The sequence below is a fragment of the Melospiza melodia genome, chromosome 20 (genome assembly GCF_035770615.1).
Source record: "Melospiza melodia melodia isolate bMelMel2 chromosome 20, bMelMel2.pri, whole genome shotgun sequence".
Classification (NCBI taxonomy): domain Eukaryota; kingdom Metazoa; phylum Chordata; class Aves; order Passeriformes; family Passerellidae; genus Melospiza; species Melospiza melodia.
The window spans coordinates 5,231,042-5,253,889 of NC_086213.1; the positions used below are offsets into that span (position 1 = coordinate 5,231,042).

The window sequence follows — 22,848 nt, forward strand, 5'->3', positions numbered from 1 at the left end:
AAACATGGCATTTTTGAATCCTAAATCTGATTTTTTTCACAAAATCCTTTTTCTCCAGCTTTTTTTTTTTTTTTTAATATATGATCAACATATTCTGCAAGAGCACATTTTCATTTCAGGCTGCTCTCAAAGTCTGACAGAACGAAGCTTATTCATAGAACAACCATTTAACTCATGAAAAGGAAAGGCTTCAAAGGGTTGTGTATAGTCATTAATAAATGAGACTAAAGGTTCCCATTCCATTTTTCTCTTGCCAGTTTTGAGTACATGATATTTAATGACCTTATTCAGCAAAATTTCAGGGGCAGCTCTTAACCAGGGGCTTCAATTTGAACAAGTGCTTAAATGTGCTCTTGAATGGTGTCCCAAGAGAATGTACTTCTTTTGGGGACAGGAGGACAGTAGTGACTTTCATGAGTCATTATGCCTTTTAGTCATTAAAGTATTTGCCTAAGTTATTAACCCTTACTAGAAAGAATACAGAAGTATCCTGATGACTTCTACTTTGCATCCACCCTCTGCATCTGGAACTATCAAGCTCTTGTCTTTCCTTCCCTGCAGCTTTTCCATTTGCTTCACTCATTTACCTCGAGTGAAGCAAAATGGAAAAACAAGTGCAGGATGCTTGAGTTTAGCTCATTTTAAAGCTTTTAAAATTTTAAATGAGAGTTTACTCTTTCTCAGGAAACAGAACAGCTGGCAGTTGGCCTCACAGGACTTAGGAAGCCTGGCTTCCGAGAGAGGAAACCTAGCACTAATTAAAAACTAGGCTTAGGCTCAAAAGCATTTATGAAAAATACACTGCTTGAACTCAACAACACCCTGGTGACATGATGCAGTCTTTGGCTCACTGTTTTTTTGGGAGGGGAGGAGCTCTGAGCTCAGCAACACCCCCAGTTCATGACAATGAGCTCCATACCTTGTTTTTCTTCCTGTGCGTGTGCGTGCACACACCGGCGTGTGGTGTGAGGCTCTGCTCTCCAGGCTGCCTTATAAGGCTTTACAAGCAGTGACTCACATGGCCCCACACGCTCTATAACGAGAGCAAATATGCATATCTATAATGTTGAGAGACAGCTTGTGCCTGTCTGTACCCACGTACAATCCCTGGGTATTTTGATCGGCACGCTGTCTGTGTGGGTGAGTGGGTAGAGTCTCTCCTCTTGCTGGCACCACCTCTCTCCTATCTGATGTAGCTCCTGCGTGTGGCTGAGCTATTTCCAACTGATGACTGGGCCTAAAGGAGAAAACAACTTTGGGGCTTGGAGGACTCTAGTCAAAACACCTCTAGCATTACACATCTACACGTGTGACTATCAGATCCTGCACTACCTCCAGTCCTATGCAGCAATTTCTCTCTCCAGAGTGCCTATCTGATACCAACACCACAGTCAGGCATCACACCTCTGCTTTACTGCTGCCAGGAACAAAGGGGAAGCATGCCACAGAAAAGGAAGACTGATATCAATCTCTATCTAATATTTCTCTCCATCTCTTGCTCCCTCAATTCCTGTATTATATCATCTCTTTCTGTGTATATGGAAAAACATCCCAAGGCACTGAGCCTGATTTTACCCTCAGATGCACATGCAGTTCCCATTAGCATCAATGAGGGCTGCTCATAACTTCCAAATTTGGCCCCTGGGCTTGTCAGTCCAGAGAAACAGTCATCTTAGAAGGATCCTGATAGTCAGAAAACATCCCATGCCAATAATCACCAGCTCATTAAATGTAAATGTTCCTTCTGTATATGTTTGATACCCTTTTTCAGCCTGAAGGACTAAACTTTTGGACGTAAAGACCAGTGAAATAAGTTCACATCCAGCTGAGAAAAGACTGCATAACAAACTCTTCCCTTTAAAATATCGCTTCTGGAGGCCACTTTTTTTTTTTTTTTTGTTAAATGTTCTCAATTCATTATTCATAGGCTAAAGACTTTTCAAGTTTTCCCCCTCTCCAGCCCCACCCTTGGTGTGAAAGTGCTGAAGGAAGGAATGACTTTACATACATTGGAAAACAGCACCATGAATTAATAATACAGTTTAACCAAGTTCGTCTAACATCACTATAATTGAGTTATAAAAATTTCATATCAGAGTTCTTGCCCAGATTCCTCTGGCTAGTTCAAGCAAAGAAGGACAGTGTGTAATACTTACTACTTCCTTAGAAGACAGGAAGCTGTAGAGTGGGAGGGTTTGGCTGGCTTTTTGACTGGCCTGAACCTCTGCAGAGGAGCTTCTCTTTGCTGTGATCTTTGAATGGTGCCAGGAGCGCCTTCGCCGTGTTTTACGCCCTTCCTCCCGAGACCTGGCTCTGTGCCTCCAGGAGACAGGAACACCAAAATGTTATTCCTTAGGATTGCACTAGTGCCCTTTCCCAGCTCCACACCAACCCTCTGCAGGTCTGTGCTAGGACTCTGCGTATGGGAGACTGTCCTTCCACATGACTGCTCTGTGGAGTCATGAGGGAGAGAAAAGGGATGTTTTGCTTTTCTACTTTAAAAGAAAAATAATAGTTTTGCATCCAGGCTTTGGACCTTAACCTCAAATTTCAGCTCCAGTGCATGATTTTATGGTGGCTCGAGGCAAGCCATGACCTTCCTGCACCATAGAATGTTCCTATGGTGACACACCTCCAAGAGAAAACACACTCTGCTCTTGCATGAGCACCCCTCCAATTACTGATTGCATTCCTCCCCCCACTGATCCTCAGCTTTTCATAAGAAAATTCCCAGTACTTAGGAGGAGTGAAGTAGGAGAGTGGGGGTGGGCTGTTCAAGTGCTTTCAGAGAACATGAAAAATGAAATTATTATGTGTATAAATGACTTGCTACTGCAGCAGTGCTGGGTCTAGCACCAGCATCCACTTAGCCGGCCCCAGGATGCATCTGTCATCCAGAGGAGAGATTTTAATCAGGTCAAAGACAATGACTACAGATTGCCATGGGCAAGTATATTTCCATTGCTAAGACCATGTTTAAGGGTTTCCTGGGACATCAGCAGTACAAAACCCTTGGGCTGGGGAAGGGACACTGGACTGGAATCAGCTGTCATGGGCTGAGCATCAGCCATGGGGATTAGAAGTGACTGTCAGATCAAAAAGCTGTAGCCACTGCTTCCTGAGGCAAAACCCTTCCATGGCCGAGACCACAAACAGCTCGGCCCCCAGCGTGGCACTGCTGCTGCCAGAATGGGAAGTGGCTGTGCACAGAGAGCCTGGGGGTCACACAGGCTGTGGCAGCCACATCCTTGAGCCCAGCAGGCAGTCTGAGGACCCTGAGCTCGGGAGCAGTGCTGTTACCTGCTCCGGCAGCTGGGGGAGTGGGAGTCGGAGCTCTCTGAGCGAGAGTGGCAGCGCCGATGCCGATGGGATTTCCGGGTGCGCCCACGAGAGCTTTAAGAAGCAGAGAAAGAAAACCAGCATTAGGTTAGCAAGTGGGGGGGATGCAAGAGCCAGCAGCTGAAGGCTGAGGTCGATAATGTTCAAATCAGAAGGGAGGTATGCCTTTTAAACCGAAGAGATTGGTGTGTGAAACGTGGCACAGAACATCAAGGCATGAGAAATTCTCCATCCTTTCATTGCTGCAGTGACATCTTCCTGAGATCTCTGCTAGCATTTTACACACAAGCTATTAGAGGTTGGCTCTGTAGCATGCTGGGGGAAGATTTGTGGACAAGCATGTGGGAGTGCAGCAGCCAGCACCAAGACTTTAAAGAGCCATGTGCTTGTCTTTCATCCTGCAGCCTACCCTGTAACAGCCAGGCAACTGCCCAAGACCTTCCTGTTGCTGAGCCTTGGGGGAAGCACCATCTCTGTGCGCAACCCATCACAAAACTCCAGCCCTCTCCCTAGTCCTTGTTAAAAAGCAGGTGCAGAAGGACAAGCTCCAAGTGACAGAGTTCACTCAGCAGCAGCCAGCCTTCCCCACCCTCTCCAGGTGGGAGCATTTAGCCAGTCCTGTGGGCAGTTCTCGTGGATGCTGCACAAAGTGCAGCTCTCCTAAGCACAGCCTGCCTTGTGCACAGGTCCTGCTTGAGAGACAGGACCATTTCCCTGGCTTCTGACAGGTGCCCAGTCACTGCTGCTGCCTTTTCTGGCAGGGCCTGAGGACAGTCCTCAGCAAACTGTGTGCAGGGGACAGAGGGCTTGCTGCAGTTCCTTTGCACCACCAGGCTATTTCTCATGGATTACCTGGCCCTGTTACCTAAGGGCTGTAGTTGTCCATGCCAACAGCTGAAGTCCTGGGTGCAGAGAGCAGGGTGACATGGGTGACAGGCTAGCTGCCACCTTCTGTGTCCCACCCCTCCCATCTTTGTTCACCACAGCAGTTAATTTAGGTCTGGAAGCGTTTCCATCTGCTCAGGCTGGCATGGCTGTGCCAGCAGGCAAAGCTAACTGTGGGTGAGCTGGTGGGAACAGACTGACTTCATGGCCACACAACACAGGCTCTGACAGCACAAATACAACCTGCTTGGACAGCATTTAGCAACTTGCTAGTAGAAAAACTCAGCAAATAATTGCTTGAGAACAGCATCTCCCTTAAGACAAAAGGGCAACCTCCAGGGCAATTCCTTCAACTCTGCTTGGCTGTTTTCTTTGATGCCTTTCACACCCAATGATTCTGTTTTTCTTAAACTTTGCATTTTGGGATCCTTTTTTCTTATTTCCATACAGCTAAAATCAGCAGCACTGAACATCTTTCACTCATATGGTGGATTTGTGTGAAAATCCCTGTGTTTGTCCTTCACCCCCTGCTCCAGTCTCTCCAATCTGTCTTCCCTTCCTGCAGAAAGGAAAGCTGGTGCTGTGTGTTTTAGATAGCCAGTTGCTCGATGCAAAGATAAGTCAAAGCAGTGTGATTATAAAAAATCCTCATGGGATCCATCTGATCCACGCCTGGGAGCAAAAGATTTGCAGAAACTGGGAGTGGCTGAGCTCTGATTTGCCAGCAGAAAAATGAAGCTAAAATGCCTTGGGGCTGGTTTATCCCCCAAGAGCAATTCCAGCAGCTCTGGTTCCCTGAGGTCAGGGCACACCAGCAGGACATGGATCTGAGCTTTAACTGCATGGTTAGGCTGGGGAGATGCCTCCTTTTACAGATAACCTAGGGAGCCTCTCTTTTACCACTGAGGTTTCTAGGTGCAGGGCAGCCCAGCTTGAGGGGAAACTGAGCTGAAACTGTGCCATTTAATGCGCAGAAGTCTTACTGAAAAGGAGACTAGCTTTCTGCATGCAATGGAGATGGCCTGTGAGGCAGTATCACAAGGCCCAGCAAAGCTAATCAGGGGGTCAGTGACCAAGGTTCAGCCCCGAGACTGTGACCTTGCTCTGAAAGCAGGTCAGAAGCCACAAGTTGCAGTTCCCAGAAGACAGAGAATGAAGGGAAAACCAGAAGCAGCTTACAGTCCTGAGGAACAGTTCTTCCTTCCAGTCCTGAGGAACCCCATTTCATACCATGCTCCTCAATCATGTGCCCCACAGGATTGTGCTCTGCTAACACTCCAGGGCTGAACCTCAACTCCAGATTTTTGCAAACTCCATCCCCTCCAAGCAATCCCTTCTCTTCTCTTTGACCCCATTCAGACCCTTGGCTGTATTGTATCTCATGGGTAGGTCCTAATGCAACCTCCTAGTGCAGCAAACCAGGAGTTGCTGAGGCCCTTCCCACAAGGGTGTGCCAGCCTGCCCTTTTGGCAGGACAGTGTTCAGCCTCTCATGCTGCCCCCACCAGAAAAGCTGGAGCCTTTTCTCTGGACGGGGTGGACAAGACTCTGCACATCCGTGCAAGATACACAAAGTACACAAAGAGGTGTCACAAAAGAAAGGCAGAGGAAAGATCTCCAGCCTCTACAAGCCCTTTTCCATTCCAGCAAAACCAGAATTGCTGGTTTTAGCTTCAAAATAATCGTGAGAAATCATTAGAGTTGTGCCACATGTGTTAGCTCCAGGGGCCCCACCACATCAAGTACTTCCTAGCCCCACACTGTGCAGGCAGGGCAGAGAACTCCATGAACCACTACTTACTGTTTTTTGTGTTTTCTTTCTTCCTTTCTCTTACTTTTGGGGCTTGAAGAACTAAATAAGAAATGGCTAATTAATTCGGAGATTTCTGTTCCGATAAAAAGCTGCACAATCACACAATCAATGTTACAGCTCAGTTGCCCAAGAGCATGCAGTAAAAATGAAAGGCATTCATGGTTGTCACAGCACAGGGGGTCTGAGTGCCTGCTGACAAAACTGCTTCATGGGCTTGGCCAAAGCCCTCAAAGGGATCAGCCAACTTGGTGACTTTGCCTTTTTCCATAGAGAAAATGAGTACTTCTTGATAAGGTATACACAGATACTGGAATCAGAACTCTTCCAGTCCACACCTGGGGAGTCACTGACCCCAAAACCACATGGAATGGGGGGGACCCAAGGGGATTCCACAAGGAAAAACAGAATAAATGTCCTCTGCTCCCAATCAGTGAACATCAACCTTGAAAAGACCATTAAACTCTTATTTCTAAGGGACCACCCACACTTGCTCAACTCTTACCTGTGCCTTCTCTTCTTTGATGACAACCTGCAAGACACAAATATGTACACTGAATACAGGGTCTCACAAAATTGGAAATTTGAGTCCAAGTCAATGTGTTTAGGCTCAGACTGAGCACTGAGAGAAGACCTCAGGCAGCACCTGGGCAGAATGGTCCTGCCTGCCTCTCCTTTAGGCAGCTGGGTGAGGGAGCAGCTAAAAATACTGGTTTGCAGTATTTCCCTACAAGTAACTGAGAACATGGTCCTCAGGATAACAAGTCTTTAGAGAGATCAGATACATCCCCTGTCTCTGGTGGGTCCTTTTTCTCTGCTACTGCCTCCAGTTTTGCACTGCATGTAGAGGTGGGCCCATTCCCTGGTTTTCTGTATGAAAAACCAAATAGCAGGCAAGGGAAAAATCCTCTCTGTGTAACTCCAGAGCAGCCTCACAGCCAAACCAGCATCATGGCTCTGTCTTGCCTCCTGGAGCACCATTGGGATGACATAGGAGACACCTAAATGGCTACCAAGGGTTCAAAGCCACAGTCTCTGACCCCGGATTCCATCAGAAGATGGCATCCACAAAAGAGCATAAGAATTCCTCCTTGGGAAGAAAGTCTTTTAGAGAAGTTCCTATATCTTTGTCTCTCCTTCTCCCTTGCTCTTTGGAGATTCAAGCTCAACTTTTCACCCTGTTATTCACTTTTGGTAGCTTCTCTCTTTCGTTCAATATATTATAAATACATGAACCTTCTTAGGGAGATGGAATCCACTGTTCTCGTCAAATATTGGTTTAACAGCTGAGAGAAAACAGTGAAATATTTGCAATTTTAAAATTTAATCATGCTCTTTGAATTAAAAATGGACTTCAGAAGGGGAAGGTGGAAACAGTCACTGGGGCTGGGAGAGGAGATTGGGATGTGGGTGTGGGGAGTTGGTCTGAGCCGTTTTCTGGTCCTGACACTCTCTGTAGGCTGGGGAGGGCTGGGGAGGAAGGGATGGGGACCAGCACAAGCCCTGAGCACTGATCCCACTGGCATTCCAGAGCATGGACACATGTGAATAGGACAGCAACGACAGCAGGCTGAGGCTCCACAGACCTCTCAGTGATTTGGCTTGTCCACCTCTGTGTGTCCACACCCCAACAGTTCACGTTTCTCTGTTTGCACTGGGTGGACACCCCATTCCATGCCCTCCTAGCCCAGAGGGACTTGGGCTACGCCTCCTCTTGGCAGTGGTCAGAGACTCACTCGTACCTCTCTGCCCACTGGGACCAACAGCTGCCCAGGCAGCAGTGCCTTCCACCCCTTCTCCAAACCCCCAAAAGCCATTGCATCTTCAAGGAAAAAAATACCTGGTTTTTTTTCGCTTCTTGGAGCTTTTCTTCTTCTTCTTCTTCACAGGTGAAGGGCTGTAGGAGGGAGACCTGAGGGAGGACAGAGAGGCATTAGGGACTACAGGGCTGCTCACAGCCATGCTGGCCACCCCAACACTCACCCCACCACCAGTGGCATCTCCAGGGCAGAGAGTGGCTGGGGGTCCTGGTAGGAGCAGGATGGGCCGAGGGATGGACCCAGGGATGAGCCTCAACCCAGCTCTGCTGCCCTGAGGGGAGGGCAAGAAGATGGCTGCTCCTCCCTGGGCTGTGGAACCCCCAGGCCTCATTCCTCCATCTTACACTGACCCTTTTCCCTCATACCCAGCCAAGGGCTGCCCTTCCTGTCCCTCACACTGCCATGGCTCCCTCACACCCAGCCAAGGGCTGCCCTGCCCGTCCCCTCACACCGCCATGGCTCCCTCATGATGCTCTTCCCTCACACCCAGCTAAGGGCTGCCCTGCCTGCCTCTCATGCCGCCATGGCTCCCTTGTGACCCTCCTCCTTCACACCCAGCCAAGGGCTGCCCTTCCTGTCCCCTACCACCACCATGGCTCCCTCATGACCCTCTCCCCTCACATCCAGCTAAGGGCTGCCCTGTCTGTCCCTCACACTGCCATGGCTCTCTCATGATCCTCTTCCCTCACATCCAGCCAATAGCTGGCCTGCGTGTCCCTCACGCCGCCATGGCTCCCTCATGCCGCCATGGCTCCCTCACACCCAGCCAAGGGCTGCCCTGCCTGTCCCTCACACCACCATGGCTCCCTCACACCCAGCCAAGGGCTGCCCTGCCTGTCCCTCACACCACCATGGCTCCCTCATGATCCCCCTCTCTCCCACCCAGCCAAGGGCTGCCCTGCCTGTCCCTCACACCACCATGGCTCCCTCATGATCCCCCTCTCTCCCACCCAGCCAAGGGCTGCCCTGCCTGTCCCCTCACATCGCCATGGCTCCCTCACCTCCTTCTCTTCTTGCGGCCAGATTTCTTTTTCTTCTTCTTCCCCCGAGCCGGCAGCGGCCGCTCCCCATCGCACGAAGGGCTGAGGATGGGGGACAAGACCCAATAAACATTAAAAATAATAAAAATAAACCCTGAATGGGCTCACACGGGACTCTCTGGCATCGCCACCTCAGGGACAGGGGGCAGCAAGGTCAGTGTTCATGGTGGGTGTGGGTGCTGCCTCATTACCCTCTAACAAATTATTTAGTCACAGTTTAAACAAACTGTCTAATAAAGATATAACAAGACAGCTCCACCACAGCAATGCTGATTATCTAAAACATGTTTGCTGAGGTTAACGACTCCAAAACAGATTTATAGGTTTTGTTGCTCTTTGTAAATATGCTTTAAATAATTAATTGGCATTTAATTTGCATACAGTAATTATTGCAACCAGATGCATCTAACTATAATAAAGACTTGACATGTGTTAAGTAGCAATTGATTAGAAATATATATATATTTATTGAGACACTATGGTAATTGAAGGAGATATGCATCTCTTATACAGTTGTTAAACCTTGAAAATAAACCCTCCTGCAAATTAATTTCTTCTTTAAACATATGATGCTGAATCGTGTTATGTTTCAATGAAAAGCAAATACCGTGGTTAATTAATTCAGAGCATTGGGCTGAAAAAATGACAGACACTCTGTGGCTACTCATTAACTAAAGCAAATGCTTGTAAAGACAGAGGCAGCTGGTGGCATCCCTAAATCAGCCCAAATCAGCCATGTGCATCTCCAAACAGATCCGCAGGTCCCTCTGAATCCCCAAATGGATCCAGGACAAGATTTGTGGGGGAACAGCGAGATCCCCAGGGCCTCTGAAAAATTACTGAGAGTGCTGGGTTTGTGCCTCAGTTTCCCCACTTCTCATCCAGCCCCTGGGAATAGCCAGGAGCAAGGGATGGGTGGAAGCAGCCCCACGGCTGGAGAATGCTGTAAGATCTTCACTACAAAACAGGCTAGAAATTGAGCAGTTTTCTGCAGCAAGAACAAACATTATTGCTAATGAAAGTACTAATGCAGAGCAAACGACACTTTGGGGGGGACACTCAGACTCCACCACCCCCCAACACTTGATCATCCAGGGCTTGAATTACCACTGAAATTACATATCATAAAAACTCAATTGCTTAGTGCTTTTAATACACTTTGGGAAAAAAAAATAAAAGCTCTGCAAAATGAAACTGCAGGCTAATGCTTCAGTTGTGAGCTGTGAATAATGAGTGCTTCTGGTGCAGTAAATTCAGTGTGCAAGCACGGCATGGCCCCATGGAGCACCCACATCCTCCTCCTCACTGCTCCTCCCAAGGATTTCACGGATCAGCAGCAGGATGTGGCACACCTTGGTGGCCCTTCCACCTCAATGCAGACAGAAATCTGCATTTTCCAGGATGTCTCATTGTCACTGAGCTCGGACACCTGCCCAAAGACACCCAGGGACACGGCTGGGCACTGCCACAGCCACAGGAGCAACATCTGGCCATGCAGCCCCAGGCGCTTTCTGCAGAGCCCTTCTCCCTCTCCCCAGATAAAGTCTTTTGTGTTTGATGCAGCAGCTTTCTCCCGTGCACTGATCTGACTTCAATTGTTCCTCCGTGATAACAATCAAAGTCTAATTAAAAGTGTGCTTTAGATTATTGTTCTGGTTGGCCTGAAATCTGAAGATATGAAATGTGCTTTCCTGCTCTTTCTTTCCAGCATCTTTAACTGAGCAGAGAGGCTTTAATCCCAGAGACGGTTGAGCAGGCAGGGCTCTGAGGCCCCAGCTGCTTCATTTACAACGTTTCATTCATTTTTCTCCTCTCAAGTGGTCAGGGACTAACGACAAGCTGATAACGAGGCTGTGTCCTAATGAAGGCAGTGCTGCTGAGCTGATCTAGCATGGGGAGAGGGGAATTGCTCAGGGTGATTCCCAGCAGACCTGGCAGGCAGAGGAGTGCTGGCAGGCCTTGGAAGACTGAAGGAGGCTGTAGGAGCACGCCTTGGAGTAGAAACAAACTGCAGGTTTGTCCCTGCAAACTCACGCAGGGATTTCATGCGATTGTACGCATTTTCTGTGCACACACGCTGAGCCATTGAAGCCACTCCCAGCTCCCAGAGACCCCAGAGGGGCTGAGCAAACATCCACAGACACCTCCCCTGCTACCCCTGTGTCCCAGGGTAGCCTTGATGACGGCCTTGGCTTGCACCTGTGTGACCTGTGGTGGCCATGGTCCCATCTGTCCCTCCCCTGCCACCCCCCATGTCCCAGGGTGACCCCGCTGATGGCCCTGGCTCGTACCTGCGTGACCTGCGGTGGCCATGGTCCCGTCTGTCCCTCCCCTTGGCACAGCCATTGGTGCTGGCAGGCTCCCTGACCACGCAGCTGCTCAGCTTCTCGGGCCGTCTGTCCTCCGCAGGGTACGGCAGGCAGCTGAGCGTCCCACTGCCGGGGCAAGAGGTGACAAAGAGCCATCAGGAGCCGTGCCCTCAGCTGGGGCCATTCTCCACGTCCTGGGGAATCTCCTTTTGCAGGCTGGAGCTGTGCAGCTGGGAAGGAGAGCTGCGGGTTGCTCTCAGTGCTCCCACAGGGCTCTGGAATGCCCCGTTCCCAAGCCAAGCTGCACCCCAGCCCAGGCATGCTGTGCTCATTCTCCAGGCAGAGATGCCATGAGCATCATGCAGCTGGACAGCACAGGGCCAGATCCAATCCAATGGGAACAAAAACCACGAGCCAGTCAGGACATCTTTGTCTTCACTGTGGAGTTTAGATCACCAGCTCTGCAGAGACAGCACAGATTTTGCACTCCGATAGGAAAAAAAATCCAAAATCCTTTCCCATTTCAAATGTGGTTTTCTCAACCTGCTAATGCCTCCAAAACACCCTGCCTCTCATCCTCAACTGGCGGCAAACTTCCTACAAATAAAGCGCTGGGCTTGTGAACACACCTGGTCCTGCTGACAGCTCCACCTTGAGAACCTGGGACAGCCCAGCAGAGTTAAGGGGAACCACCTGGGCCAGGTCAGTGCCTGCAAGAGCCCTGGGAGCTGGCAAGGAGCAGAGCAAAGGCAGGGAAAGCCTGGAGAGAGTGGTTTCTAAGAAACACTGGGGTTTGTGCAAGCTGAAATGGAGAAAAGAAGCTGCTGAATGGAGAAAACAAACCCAAACAAGTCTGCGTGCAGACACTCAGGAGGAAACTAAATAGGTTTCCAGGCCCCGCAGATATTTATTTCAAAGAATGAAAAGATTAATGAAAAGCCATAAACCATCCCCAGCAGGGGTGCTGAAAACACTGGGGTTTAGTGTCATCCAGAGCATTATGGAAGAGATAAAGCAAACGTGGGCATGTCCAGGCCCAGCCAGGCTGTGGGGTGATACCCAGGGGAGGCTGGGCTCAGCTGGCACTAAAAGTGTCCCCATTTCTTCCCATTACCATTTTAAAGCCAATCCCAAGACTGGGTGTGGGTGCCACTTTAGGGTCAGCTCTGCAAAGTCCCGTGGCTGTGTCTGTCACCAGGCCTGCCTCCTCTCCTTGGAAAGCAGCACTCTGGAGCCCTCAGGCCATGTGGATCACAGCAGAGCAGGGGGAGGCTGCTGGGATGTCCCCCTGCCAGCCCTGCAGCCACACTGAAAGAAGCTTTGGCTGCAGGACCACCACAGCCATCACGCATGGGCTGTGGAGACAGCAACAAGGGCCATGAGTGTGCTGCACATCTGGGTGTTAAGTGGGGGCAGGAGGGTGGTTAAAGAGCAATGGCACGTAAAAAAAGCCCCAGTTAGGCATGGCCAGATCCTTGCATGCCCCAGGGAACATCCTGCTGCCTGCCTCAGCCATGAATAACACTCCTTGGGGTTGGAATTGGCACAGGAGCGCCTGCAGAAGGGTCACTCCTCTCTTCCCACCTGTTTTCTGTCTCTCTACAAGCATCCACTTTCTCTAACAGCCAGCTCCTCCTTGAAGCTCATTTTGTAATGCCTTAACATTCAAGGATATGCACAGCCAAATAAAAGGGACAGGGATCAGTGGGGGGAAGCTGGGTGAAATGTTTCTGTTTCATGCAGGAGGTGAATAATCCCTCTTGCTTTAAAAAGTCTGTAATAAATCCCCCAGTTGCTTCCCAACATCTCCATTATTTTTAACCATCCAGGAAGCTACATGGTTAATCATTTTCTGTGTGCCAGCTAATTGGCTTGAGGCCTTTCCCAAACCCCTTTTAAGAACAGCCTTCTGAGGCTCAATCATTAGGATCCATTAAAAACGTCCCCAAATTAATGACCTGTGCAAAGCCTGAGCTGGATGCACTCCAGCAGCAGAGGCAGGGGGATCCTCCCCAGGCTGGCAGCAGGCTGGAACACCACTGCCAGGACCCGGGCACAGCAGGTGACATCCTTGTCACCCAGCCTCTAATGGGATTTCCAGGTCCTGGGGTCAAAACATATTGGCCTCGAGGCAATCAAGGACTCCTGTCCTGCAACGTGCCAGGAGCCATTTCTTCTGGGCTTGGAAGTAATTATTGATGGAAATAATTATTTTCCAATTCCATCAAAGGCTGGCTTCCATTCAACCAAATGTTCTCCTCTGATGGATGCTGAGAGTCACTAATGCTTTAAACTGGCTGGTAATCCCCTGGCGTGGAGCTCCATAGACATTGATTGAAAAAATATATATATATTAAAAAAAAATTTTTTTCTTTTCTTATTGTCTTTCGTGTCTTTCATGACTGATATAAAAGTGATGCAGTTTGGTGTGAATGATCTCTGTGGCCTCAAAGGAGGGATTATCACACCCTCCCTGCTGTTTGTGCCTGCAGCAGAAAAGAAGAAGCCTCTGTGGGTGTTTTTGCTGGAGCTGGCCCAGGGAGAGCAGCGGGGATGCTCGGCAGGATGCTGCTGGGAGCACGGGGCTCACTCAGCCCAGGGGCTGTGCCAGGGGAGGCAGGAGGGTGCCCTGCTGCGGGCAGCATGCCCCAGCACTCCTGGTGAGGCACACAGCCTCTCTCCCCACTGTTTGGTTGCATTTGTCCCTAAGGATGCATCAGTCCTGGCCACGGGCAGGCAGACCAGGACAAGGCAGCTGCCCACCCATCCCACCTGCCCTCCAAGCTTCTCCATTTCCATTTGGCAATTTGATCACTTGCACTTGTTTTTCTCTTCCCTTTCTTTCTCCTGTGCAGAAACTCAGCCTGTCCATCAGACCTGTGCAGAAGCAGCACAGCTGCTCCTGATGGGAGACCCCCACAGCAGGGCACCCGTGGGCTGCCTGCCCCCCACTCAGTGCAGAACATGCCCTGTGCAACCACCCACCATAGCTGGCTCATCCTGTCCCTCCCCATCCAGCAGTCTCTGGTCCAGGAGGGGTTTTTGGGCTCGTGGCAAATTTTGCCAATGCTGCAGTGGCTGGAAGAGAAGCAGCAGGCACACAGTGCCCTCAGCACAAGCCGCTCCCAGCCCAGCTTGCCCACCTCCACACTGTGGTGTCAGATTTGGGCTCTCACATGTATTTCCTCTCTGTGTTGGCAGCAGAGGGTCATGATCTATTGCCTACCCCAATACAAGTGATGCAGGAAAGGTCACTGCTGGGAAGGAACCCAAACATCCCTTATTTGGAGGTGGATGAAACCACCATAGACCACTGTGGCCACATGGAGGAGAAGGGATGGGCGGCTCTTTGCTGCTGGCACTGCCCTGAGGCCAGCTCACTCTGCCTCCCTTGCCTGGGGAGGGGATGTCACACCCAGTGTGTGGGGATGCCATGGAGAGCAGCTAATGCCCGCCCTTGCCCACGGACAGATCCTGGCACTGCCCACAGAGGACAGGACAAAGGCACAAAGCATTTGCTGCCTCAGGGAGCAAACCCCCAAACCATGCCCACCCCTCCATCCTGGGCTGCCATGCTGCCTGCCACAGCCAAATGCCATCTCATCAGGCCATGGCATGTGGCACTTGGTGACGCAGGCTGCTCGGGGAGCTGAGCCCAGTGACACCCATGCCCCCCAGCCCGCAGTGACAGCACTCAGGGGGCTTTGCTGTGCACTTGACATTCCCTGGGTGCTGCCATCCCCTGCCCACAGGCTCCCGTGTCCCAGCCCAGCTCCCCTGGCCCTGCAGCTGCCTCCTGCCACAAACCTTCCATCAATCAGCCTTTCCCTCCAGTAACTCATCTCAAGAGGAGACAAAAGCAGGAAAATTGTCTCCCTGTGACCTTTCAGCTGCCAGACTGTGGCACCAGACCATCTCCCCACTCAGTTGTGTTGTCCCTCACCCCCACAGGATGGACCCCAGCAGTTCCAGCTGTCAGTGGCCTTGTGCAGTCCTTGTGTCCTTCCCAGCTGCCCTGCAAGCAGCAGTGTAAGCAAACTGGGGCTGGACTATGCTAACCAAGCAGTTTTTGGGGATTTTTTTATCCTTTATTTTCCTTTGCACATGCAGCTGGGTTGGGTGCTGGATGCAGAAGCACTTCAGAGACTCTGGGCACTGAGTGCACTTGGCAGACCTGCACTGGCAGCACTTCCAAGGTCACAGGATTTGGGATAGCCAATACAGAAACTTTACTACATTCCCTGCTTCAGCCCTAGCTGCCTTCATGTTCCCATCATCTCTACACCCCTCAGTGAAAAGGCAGGAGCAGCTTCAGCCAACCAAACCCCCCAAATAAAAAAGGCTAAAACATCTCCAATGAGCCTAAAAGCTGTGAATGTTTCACTGGTATTGAATGATGAAGGATGGACACCTTGCCTGGAACTGGGAATATCAGGATATGGCATCCTGAGGGGAGGCTGGAGAAACTCCTGTGCCTGCAGCTGCTTGCACCAGGGATGTTCTTGCCAATTCTCCTGAGTTACATGCAAAAAGTGCATGGACAGGTGACGGAATATCCCATCTTTCCTCTCCTTTCCTCACCTGGAGGTTTTGGCTGTGCAAGAGTGGGCAGTGGTGGGTCAGGATCCCTGCTCTCCCACGTCCCTGCACTCTCTGCCACAGCCACACCACGTGTTCTTCTGCCCTGGGCTCTAGTGAGGGTGATCTGAGCAGCTCAAAGTGTTTCTAAAATCCACCCTTTGGGCTGAGAAGCTTTTTGGCACCGGCAGAATGAGCCTGTGATTTTCTCTCTTGCTCTCTGGCTTTGCTTACCTGATTGAAAAAGAAAATGCTCAGACCATTCCCTTGTCCCCCCAGAGGGAGGGGACAGAAAAGACTGTCATAAAGACATTTCCCAGCAAAAGCTCCAGCAGATGTGTTTATGTAAAGCCCTTTGAAATAAGCACTAAAAATACCTCTTCAAAATTAGGAGATGGGGAATATTGTGAGTGCTTCCCACAAGCACTCACAGACACACACAAACACCCGAGGCAGGTTCTTTGCCCACCTCATTCAACCCGTTATTATTAGTGCAGCAGGAGCCCTGCAGTTTGTTATTGAAAATTATAATAGCAAATCACCGAGATATTTTCCTTGATTACACAGACTCCAAGCCAGTTCAATTTTAATCTTCTCCCTGCTATTTTTTTCCTGTGTATCAGCAGAGGCACCAGCTGCAGAAAGACACGTGGGTTTCTTGAGGCAGTTCAAACGCACAAGAGAAACACAATTCTGTACTATACATTTTTCATAAGATTTTTGCCAGTTGCGACTCTCCTCCCCCTCCTGCTCCTGGGAACCCTGTGTCCTGGCACAAGCCTGGATGCGGCTCCTTTTCCTTCTCGCACTCCAGAAAGGTTTAACGACCGCTCTCCGCACATCCCGGGCCAAAAAAGCAGCTTGGCTCTTTCTTTTCCAGCAGTTGATTTACTATGCATGGCTGGATCAGAACAGAGGAGCTTCCCCGCCGGAGGAGGCCCCGCTGGCGGCGCAGGATCGGTGCCAGATGCTCCGGGGGATGCTGAGAGGGGGCAGCCCGCGGGGAGGGCTCTGTGCCGGGCACCAGCTGCCAGCGGTTCCTGGGGATGGACAGTCCCTGCGCAGGGAAAGCTCCACGGGGAAAGCCAGGCCTCTGGGAATCGCATTCTCGGTGGGCACAGCCTCTCCCTGCTCCCCACGGCTCGGTCTCCTCCTCCCCAAGGAGCCCCATCTCTGTCCCCCTTCCTTGCAGCGCTCCGTGTCCCTTCCCCTCGCTTCCAGCGACCCAGGATGGCTCTGCTGACTGCCTGCCAGCGATAACAGCGAGGAACCTGAGGAATATGGCACATGGTCACATTGTTTCTAAAGAAAACCTGGCCTGCCGCCCCATCTCGAAGGGTTCCTGCGGCATCCTGTGCCTCCCACGCTGCCGGCTCGGCTCGGGGTCCCTGCGGAGCTTCCTGCCCGTCTGCCCCTGCACACTGCCCGGCTCTCGGGGGGACAATCCTGTGCCTTTCCTGTCCTCAGAGCCTCCTCCTTGCACAAACACGCTGCGGGCTCCCATGCCTGTACAGCAGCCAGTTTTCTCCTCCATCAGGAAACACGACAAGAGCTTTGGTTGTCCCAGGTGCCCGCAAATGCAGATGGAAGTGCTTATGGGCTGCCCCACGGCACAGCAATCTGGCACATCCCTGATCCATGGCATAGCCCTAATCCATGTTTTGGGGGACACTAGGCTCCTGGGTGACCCAGAGGTCTGGGGCTGAGAGATTATGCTAAACCACACCATAACCCCACAGCCACTCTCCTCCCAGCACTCCCAGCTCCTCTCCTTGCCATCACCCCCAAGCAGCCTGCAGCAGGGCGAGCTGACAGCCAGGCATGGGGGCAACCTGGAACAGCCCTTGCAGAGCTTGGGATAAGGAAAAGTCTGGATCTGAGCTTGTTTCCCTTGAAACATTTGCCCACAAGCAGCACAGGGCAAAACCAAGCTGGGCAAAGGTCAGGACCAAGGGGCTGGGAGGGAGCCCAGAGGCTGTGGTTGGGCATTTCTCAACACAGCACGGGGAGCCAGAAGCTGAGGATGATGCTTAATGCTTTAGGAAGGGTTTAACAAAAAAAAAAAAAAAAAAAAGAACACATGGATGTCCTAGAAAATAAGGGCTTTGGCACTCCCTGCAATATGGTCAGGCTAGAGAGCACCTTCACACCCAAGGGGCTGCACAGTGCCAGCCTCTGCTCCCGGGACCATCAGATGGGCCTGCATTGTCCAGACCCTGTGCTACTTGGCATGGCAAACAGCAGTGAAATAGTGAATTTGCCAATAACAACTCGTTAAATTTTAATCAAATAGGGAATGGTAAGCACACAGTTACACACAGCTCCTGGGAGCACTGAGATCACTTTAAAAATAAATTAGTAATTAGGCACTTAGAAAGCAGCAAGGAGGTGGCTGGAGAAGATCCACTTGGAGCAGCAATGCTTTCTTTGCCACTCACATAAAGTTTTTCCTCCTCTCCCTTAATCTTCTGTTGAATTGTCACTGGAAAAGGGGAGAACACACTGGAGGTCCCAACACTCAGGTAACTCCAAGAACAAAACCTGTTCATGCAGCTGCCACATGCCTGGAGAGCTGCCCTGGAAATGCGTGGCTGAGCCTCTCTACTGCCCCATCCATCCACCCAGGCTGGGGACAGGGACACCCAGGTCACCTCATGCTGTTCATAAACCCTGAGCCACCCCATGTGCCACAACACAGGCATGGTGCTCCCTAGGGAACAGCGATTCCCAAGGGCTCAGCTTGAAATGACTCCAACATTAAAAATTGCTCAAATCCCCCAGGACAGACTCAGGAGTGCAGCCAAATGGGTGTCCCCAGCCAGGGCATCACCTGGGCAGGGTCTGGTGAGGAAGGGTTCCTTGGCCATCCCTATCTTTGGGACTTGTCTCCTGAACATGCAGCCCCCTGTGATGCACAGGGCTGCACTGCCAGGGCCACCCTGGGGCCAGGAGGGCTCCGTGACACCGCGAGGAGCAGATGTCCCCACACAGAGAGGCGTGGGCAGAAATCAGCTCCCGTGGAAAGGAATTAACCAACACATTTCTGCTGCTGAGCAAGGAGCCTACAACGATCCCAGCCCAGCAGGGGACGTGGAAAGTGGACTCTAAACTCCCACTCTCATTTACTCACGGGGGTTTTTAATGGCCAAAAAGGGCCTTTTCCTCCCTGTGTGTGCAGGGACAGCTGAGCTGGGAAGCTCCTGAACTGCAGCTTCATGGGTGGGAGTGTTTGGGTTGACTCCAATTCTCTTTCCCTGTAACACCCCCTGGTCCTGTGGGAAACACCTCAGTGGTCAGGCTGCCTGCCCAGGAAGGACTGGTGAGGAGGTTTTGAATAAAGGAGAGTTTCTGGAAGGGAAGACAAGGCCTTTTCTCCTCTCACTGTGCTCCAGGATGGAAAAGGGTGGTATAGCTGTGCCATCCCTGCCACACACAGGGCTATGAGGTGCTCAGTGCTGTGTGGGAGTCAGAGCCAGAAAGAAACCTCCTGTCTGCTCTCAGGTCCCGAACCATCCACACCACCCTGCAACTCTGGCCACTGTTTTAAATCATCCCAAAAAAGAAAAAAGAGGATATTTGTCCACTTGCTGCTTCCTAGGAGGATGATTTGGAAGAGGCAGGTGAATCCCTGTGGCAGACCCTGCCAGGACAGGCTTCAGAGAATCATTTCAGTTTCCATCCCATCCATCTTTAATTGGGTGTAATAATAATTTTATTGCTCGCTGGGATTTGTGAGGCTGAACTAATATTTGTAAAATGCTTTGCTATCCTCAGCTGAAAGGCAATCTAGAGTGGCAAAGCCCTGGTGTTATTCACATTTGGATAATCCAGAATTATTCATAAACAAAATCAAGATTATGCAAATATATTCATTAGTTCTCAGAATACCTCCAGGAAAATAGGGGAATTAGTTTTGTTAACAATTATGTATTATGTAAGTGTGTGTCTAAGCACGCACAGCCCCGGTGCTGGGGCACGTTCACCTGGGACTCATCCTGGCATCCCAGAGGGCTGGAGAACAAAGGTTTGGCCTGCACAAAGCCACCCCCTCAAATTTGGGATATCCTGATGCAAATCACAGCACAAAGCACAGAGCCCTGTGCCCTGCCCCACTGACACCCCCAGTGTCCCCTCTGTGCCCCCACGTGTGAGCACCATCCCCTTACCCCCAAACCAGCCTCCCCTACCCAAATGAGGCCTTCCACAGTACATGCAGGGCCAAGGGGCTGTGGATTTGGGATCTGGGGCACCCCCCTCACCCAGGGCCTGCCCTTTGTGCCCTGACACGATGCCAGCTTGTGCCCAGCCTGGCTTTCCACAGCGTGTCACCGTCTGTTTGGGATGTGCTGGGAAATGGGAGATAAAGGTGCAGTGAAAATACTGCATGGTTTAATTAATGCCACATGCCTTTCACTCTATAGGTTGTGTGCATGGTTAATTATTTTTATAAAGAAAATAATTAGTCCCAATCAAGGCAGAAGCTCTCCAGAATTACAGCTCATTAACCGCTCTCACATTTTTCTGTTCTATAAAAAGTCATGTGGTGCTGATGAAGATTATAGACCCTTGGAATCAGCATTAAATACGAATTCAGACAGTGTTACCATCCTATTACCATCAACTGCATCGACTTGGCTTCGGTAATTGCAGCTGGAGATGAAGGGCAGGGATTTCTGCTCCACACAATCTCTGCAAACAAGCACCCTGCCCATCAGTTTGCTGCAAACAATGTGACCCAAGCCCTGCCTTGGCTGAATGCAGCCCTGAGGAGATGACAGCCCCCAAGGAGAGAGGGAAAAGCTTTGGTGAAGATGAGGAGTGCTCAGGGTGGGTTCAGCTCCCATTTGCAGTGGGGCTGCTCCTGCACACAGCAGGAATCACCCTGAACCTGCCCTTTGGCAAAGCCACCAGCCCAGTGGGTGCAAAGGCCAGGAAATGCAGAGGGGACAAGGAGCAACCTTGAGGCAGTGGGAATATCCTCATGGGACAGGGGGAAAATAGGGCATGGGGGAATGCTCCTGCAGGGATGGGGGAGCATCTGCAAGCATCTCCCTCTGGGCTGTGCTAGTCCAGGCACGGGTCCAGTTCTATTGAACGCGGCACAGACCTCGCTCAAAGCCTAATTGAAAGAAATCACAGCACATTAAAGGGAGTTCAGGTCAAATCAATACCAAAGTGCTGGGGAGGGTGAGCAGGGGGAGCAGGGCAGTGCCAGCTCTGCAGGCAGGGCACAGGCTGTGTCCAGGGGCTCCATTGCCTGCTCTTCCACCATGGGCAGGCGAGGTGAGACCCCTGTCCTCTGCTCTGTGCAGGACAAACCCGGCAGCAACACAGGCTGAGGGCTGGCTGTGGCAGCCAGCAGTGGGGAGGGAGCCACAGGTCCCTAGGATCCTGCTTTTTGGTTTCCATTAATCAGGGATGGATGTGCCCTGGGTGGCATTCACAGCCCAGAGAGCAGGCAGCCAGCACTTTGGACCACTGCAAAATTAACCCACTCATCCCCATGGCACAGCTCCTGTGCCCAGAGCCCTTGGTGGGACGGGGAAATTGGGGCTCTGGGTGGGAAAAAAGCACTTGTGGTGAACTCCTGAGGCAATGGGGGAGTAGCTACTGCCACAAGGCAGCACAGAGCAGGAGCTAAACCTTCCACTGGCACGTGCTGCCAGCGTTGTGCCTCTGGCTCTGGCCCTGCAGGTGCAGAGATGCTCCACACTCACAGGGAGGGCAGGGATAGAGACAGGGTCCCTGGAATCACCAAAACATTCAAAACCCCTCCGAAAGGTAAAGGTGAGGGATAACCATGGAGGCTGCCCCACACACAGGGAAGGGCAGGTGACACATGACAAGTTTTGTTGCTTTGGGGTCTTATTGTCTGTAAGTTGCCAGTCTTGGAATTTTCTGGAGAATAAAAACCCCATCCCTTCAAAGAAGTGCTGAAGCCAGTTGTCTTGCTTGTCCCCATCATAACAATCCTGACCAGGCTCTGATCAGAGCAGGGGGGTTTGAAGAGGGCAAATGCTTTAAGGTAAATAAGTTCTCTGAGTTAAAGCACCAGCCTCAGGAGTAGATCTGCCCAAATCCCAAACTGCCTCTCGCACCCTCTGGGCCCCAGCCATCCATCCATGTCCATGCCTTGGCAGAGCAGGATTCCTCTGCTGGCTGCAGCTGATGGAGCAGTGGAGAATGACTTCTGTTATATTTACATGCTCTTACAGATTGGTGTTACACTTGCCCAGCTTTGGTGGGCAGGGGATTGTAGGGCAGCTCCAGCTGACCCACAGATTAATGCAGCAGGAGCTCTTTAACTGTGAAATCTCTCTTAATGCAAAAATATTTCTCTTGCTGGGCAGTAGCTAATTCTTCATCCTGATGGTAATGTAGCTCAAATCCCAGCCTCCTGCCCCACTCTGTTCCAGTCACCCTCCAACACACGTGGGCACAGAGATAAATCCAATACAACCAGCCCATTGCCAAAGCGCCACCAAGTTCCTGCTGGAATTTGATGTCTGTGGCAGTGCAAAGGCACAGAGGCTGTGATGCCTGAAATGTGCTGGTGTTTGACGCGGGCTGATGGGTTTCATTTTGTCATTGTTGCCTGTGGGTCTCAGAGCATTTCAGCCACCCTGTGGGCTGTGAGATGGGCACCTGGAACCCAGCAGCACAAAGCCCCCACAGCCCATTCCAGCAAGTGACAGAGAGAAGAGCAGCCCCACAGGCAGCAGGACCCTGCCCACACTGTCCCCTCTGCCCAGCCAGGGGTGAACAAGGAGATGCCCCAGCTGGGGCTGGGCAGCAGCTGCTTCTTCTCCCACTAATGACAATTCATAAATTAAACACGCAGAGCTTAACGGGTCATCAGTGGAGCCCCAGCCTCGCTGCCTCCAGACCAGAGACTCATTTCAGCCCGCCTCAAACACCAGCACAGTTTTTAATAGAGTTTATTTTGCCACTTGCATTATTTTTTGTCAGCCCTTCCTGCAGTCCCTGCTGCGTTGGCAGGGAGCGCGTTCCCGCCGCGTGCGAAAGAAACGGCTATTTTTAAACTGCCCGTGTTTGTCAGCGCTTCCA

The 22,848-nt window shown here is 51.1% G+C and overlaps 1 protein-coding gene across 2 annotated transcripts in view; it reads right to left on the reverse strand.

The window, feature by feature from the left end:
* Positions 1-22,848, reverse strand: part of SRRM4 (serine/arginine repetitive matrix 4) — a 45,230-nt gene that overhangs the window by 15,943 nt on the left and 6,439 nt on the right. The window contains exons 2-8 of one of the 2 annotated variants that reach the window (XM_063173552.1): positions 11,185-11,328; positions 8,855-8,935; positions 7,874-7,945; positions 6,539-6,565; positions 6,025-6,075; positions 3,301-3,393; positions 2,157-2,319 (exon numbers count right to left, since the gene is read on the reverse strand). In XM_063173552.1, coding sequence (XP_063029622.1) covers positions 2,157-2,319; positions 3,301-3,393; positions 6,025-6,075; positions 6,539-6,565; positions 7,874-7,945; positions 8,855-8,935; positions 11,185-11,328 — 631 coding nt within the window. The remainder of the gene's footprint in view (positions 1-2,156; positions 2,320-3,300; positions 3,394-6,024; positions 6,076-6,538; positions 6,566-7,873; positions 7,946-8,854; positions 8,936-11,184; positions 11,329-22,848) is intronic. The other variant, XM_063173554.1, reaches the window with a different exon arrangement.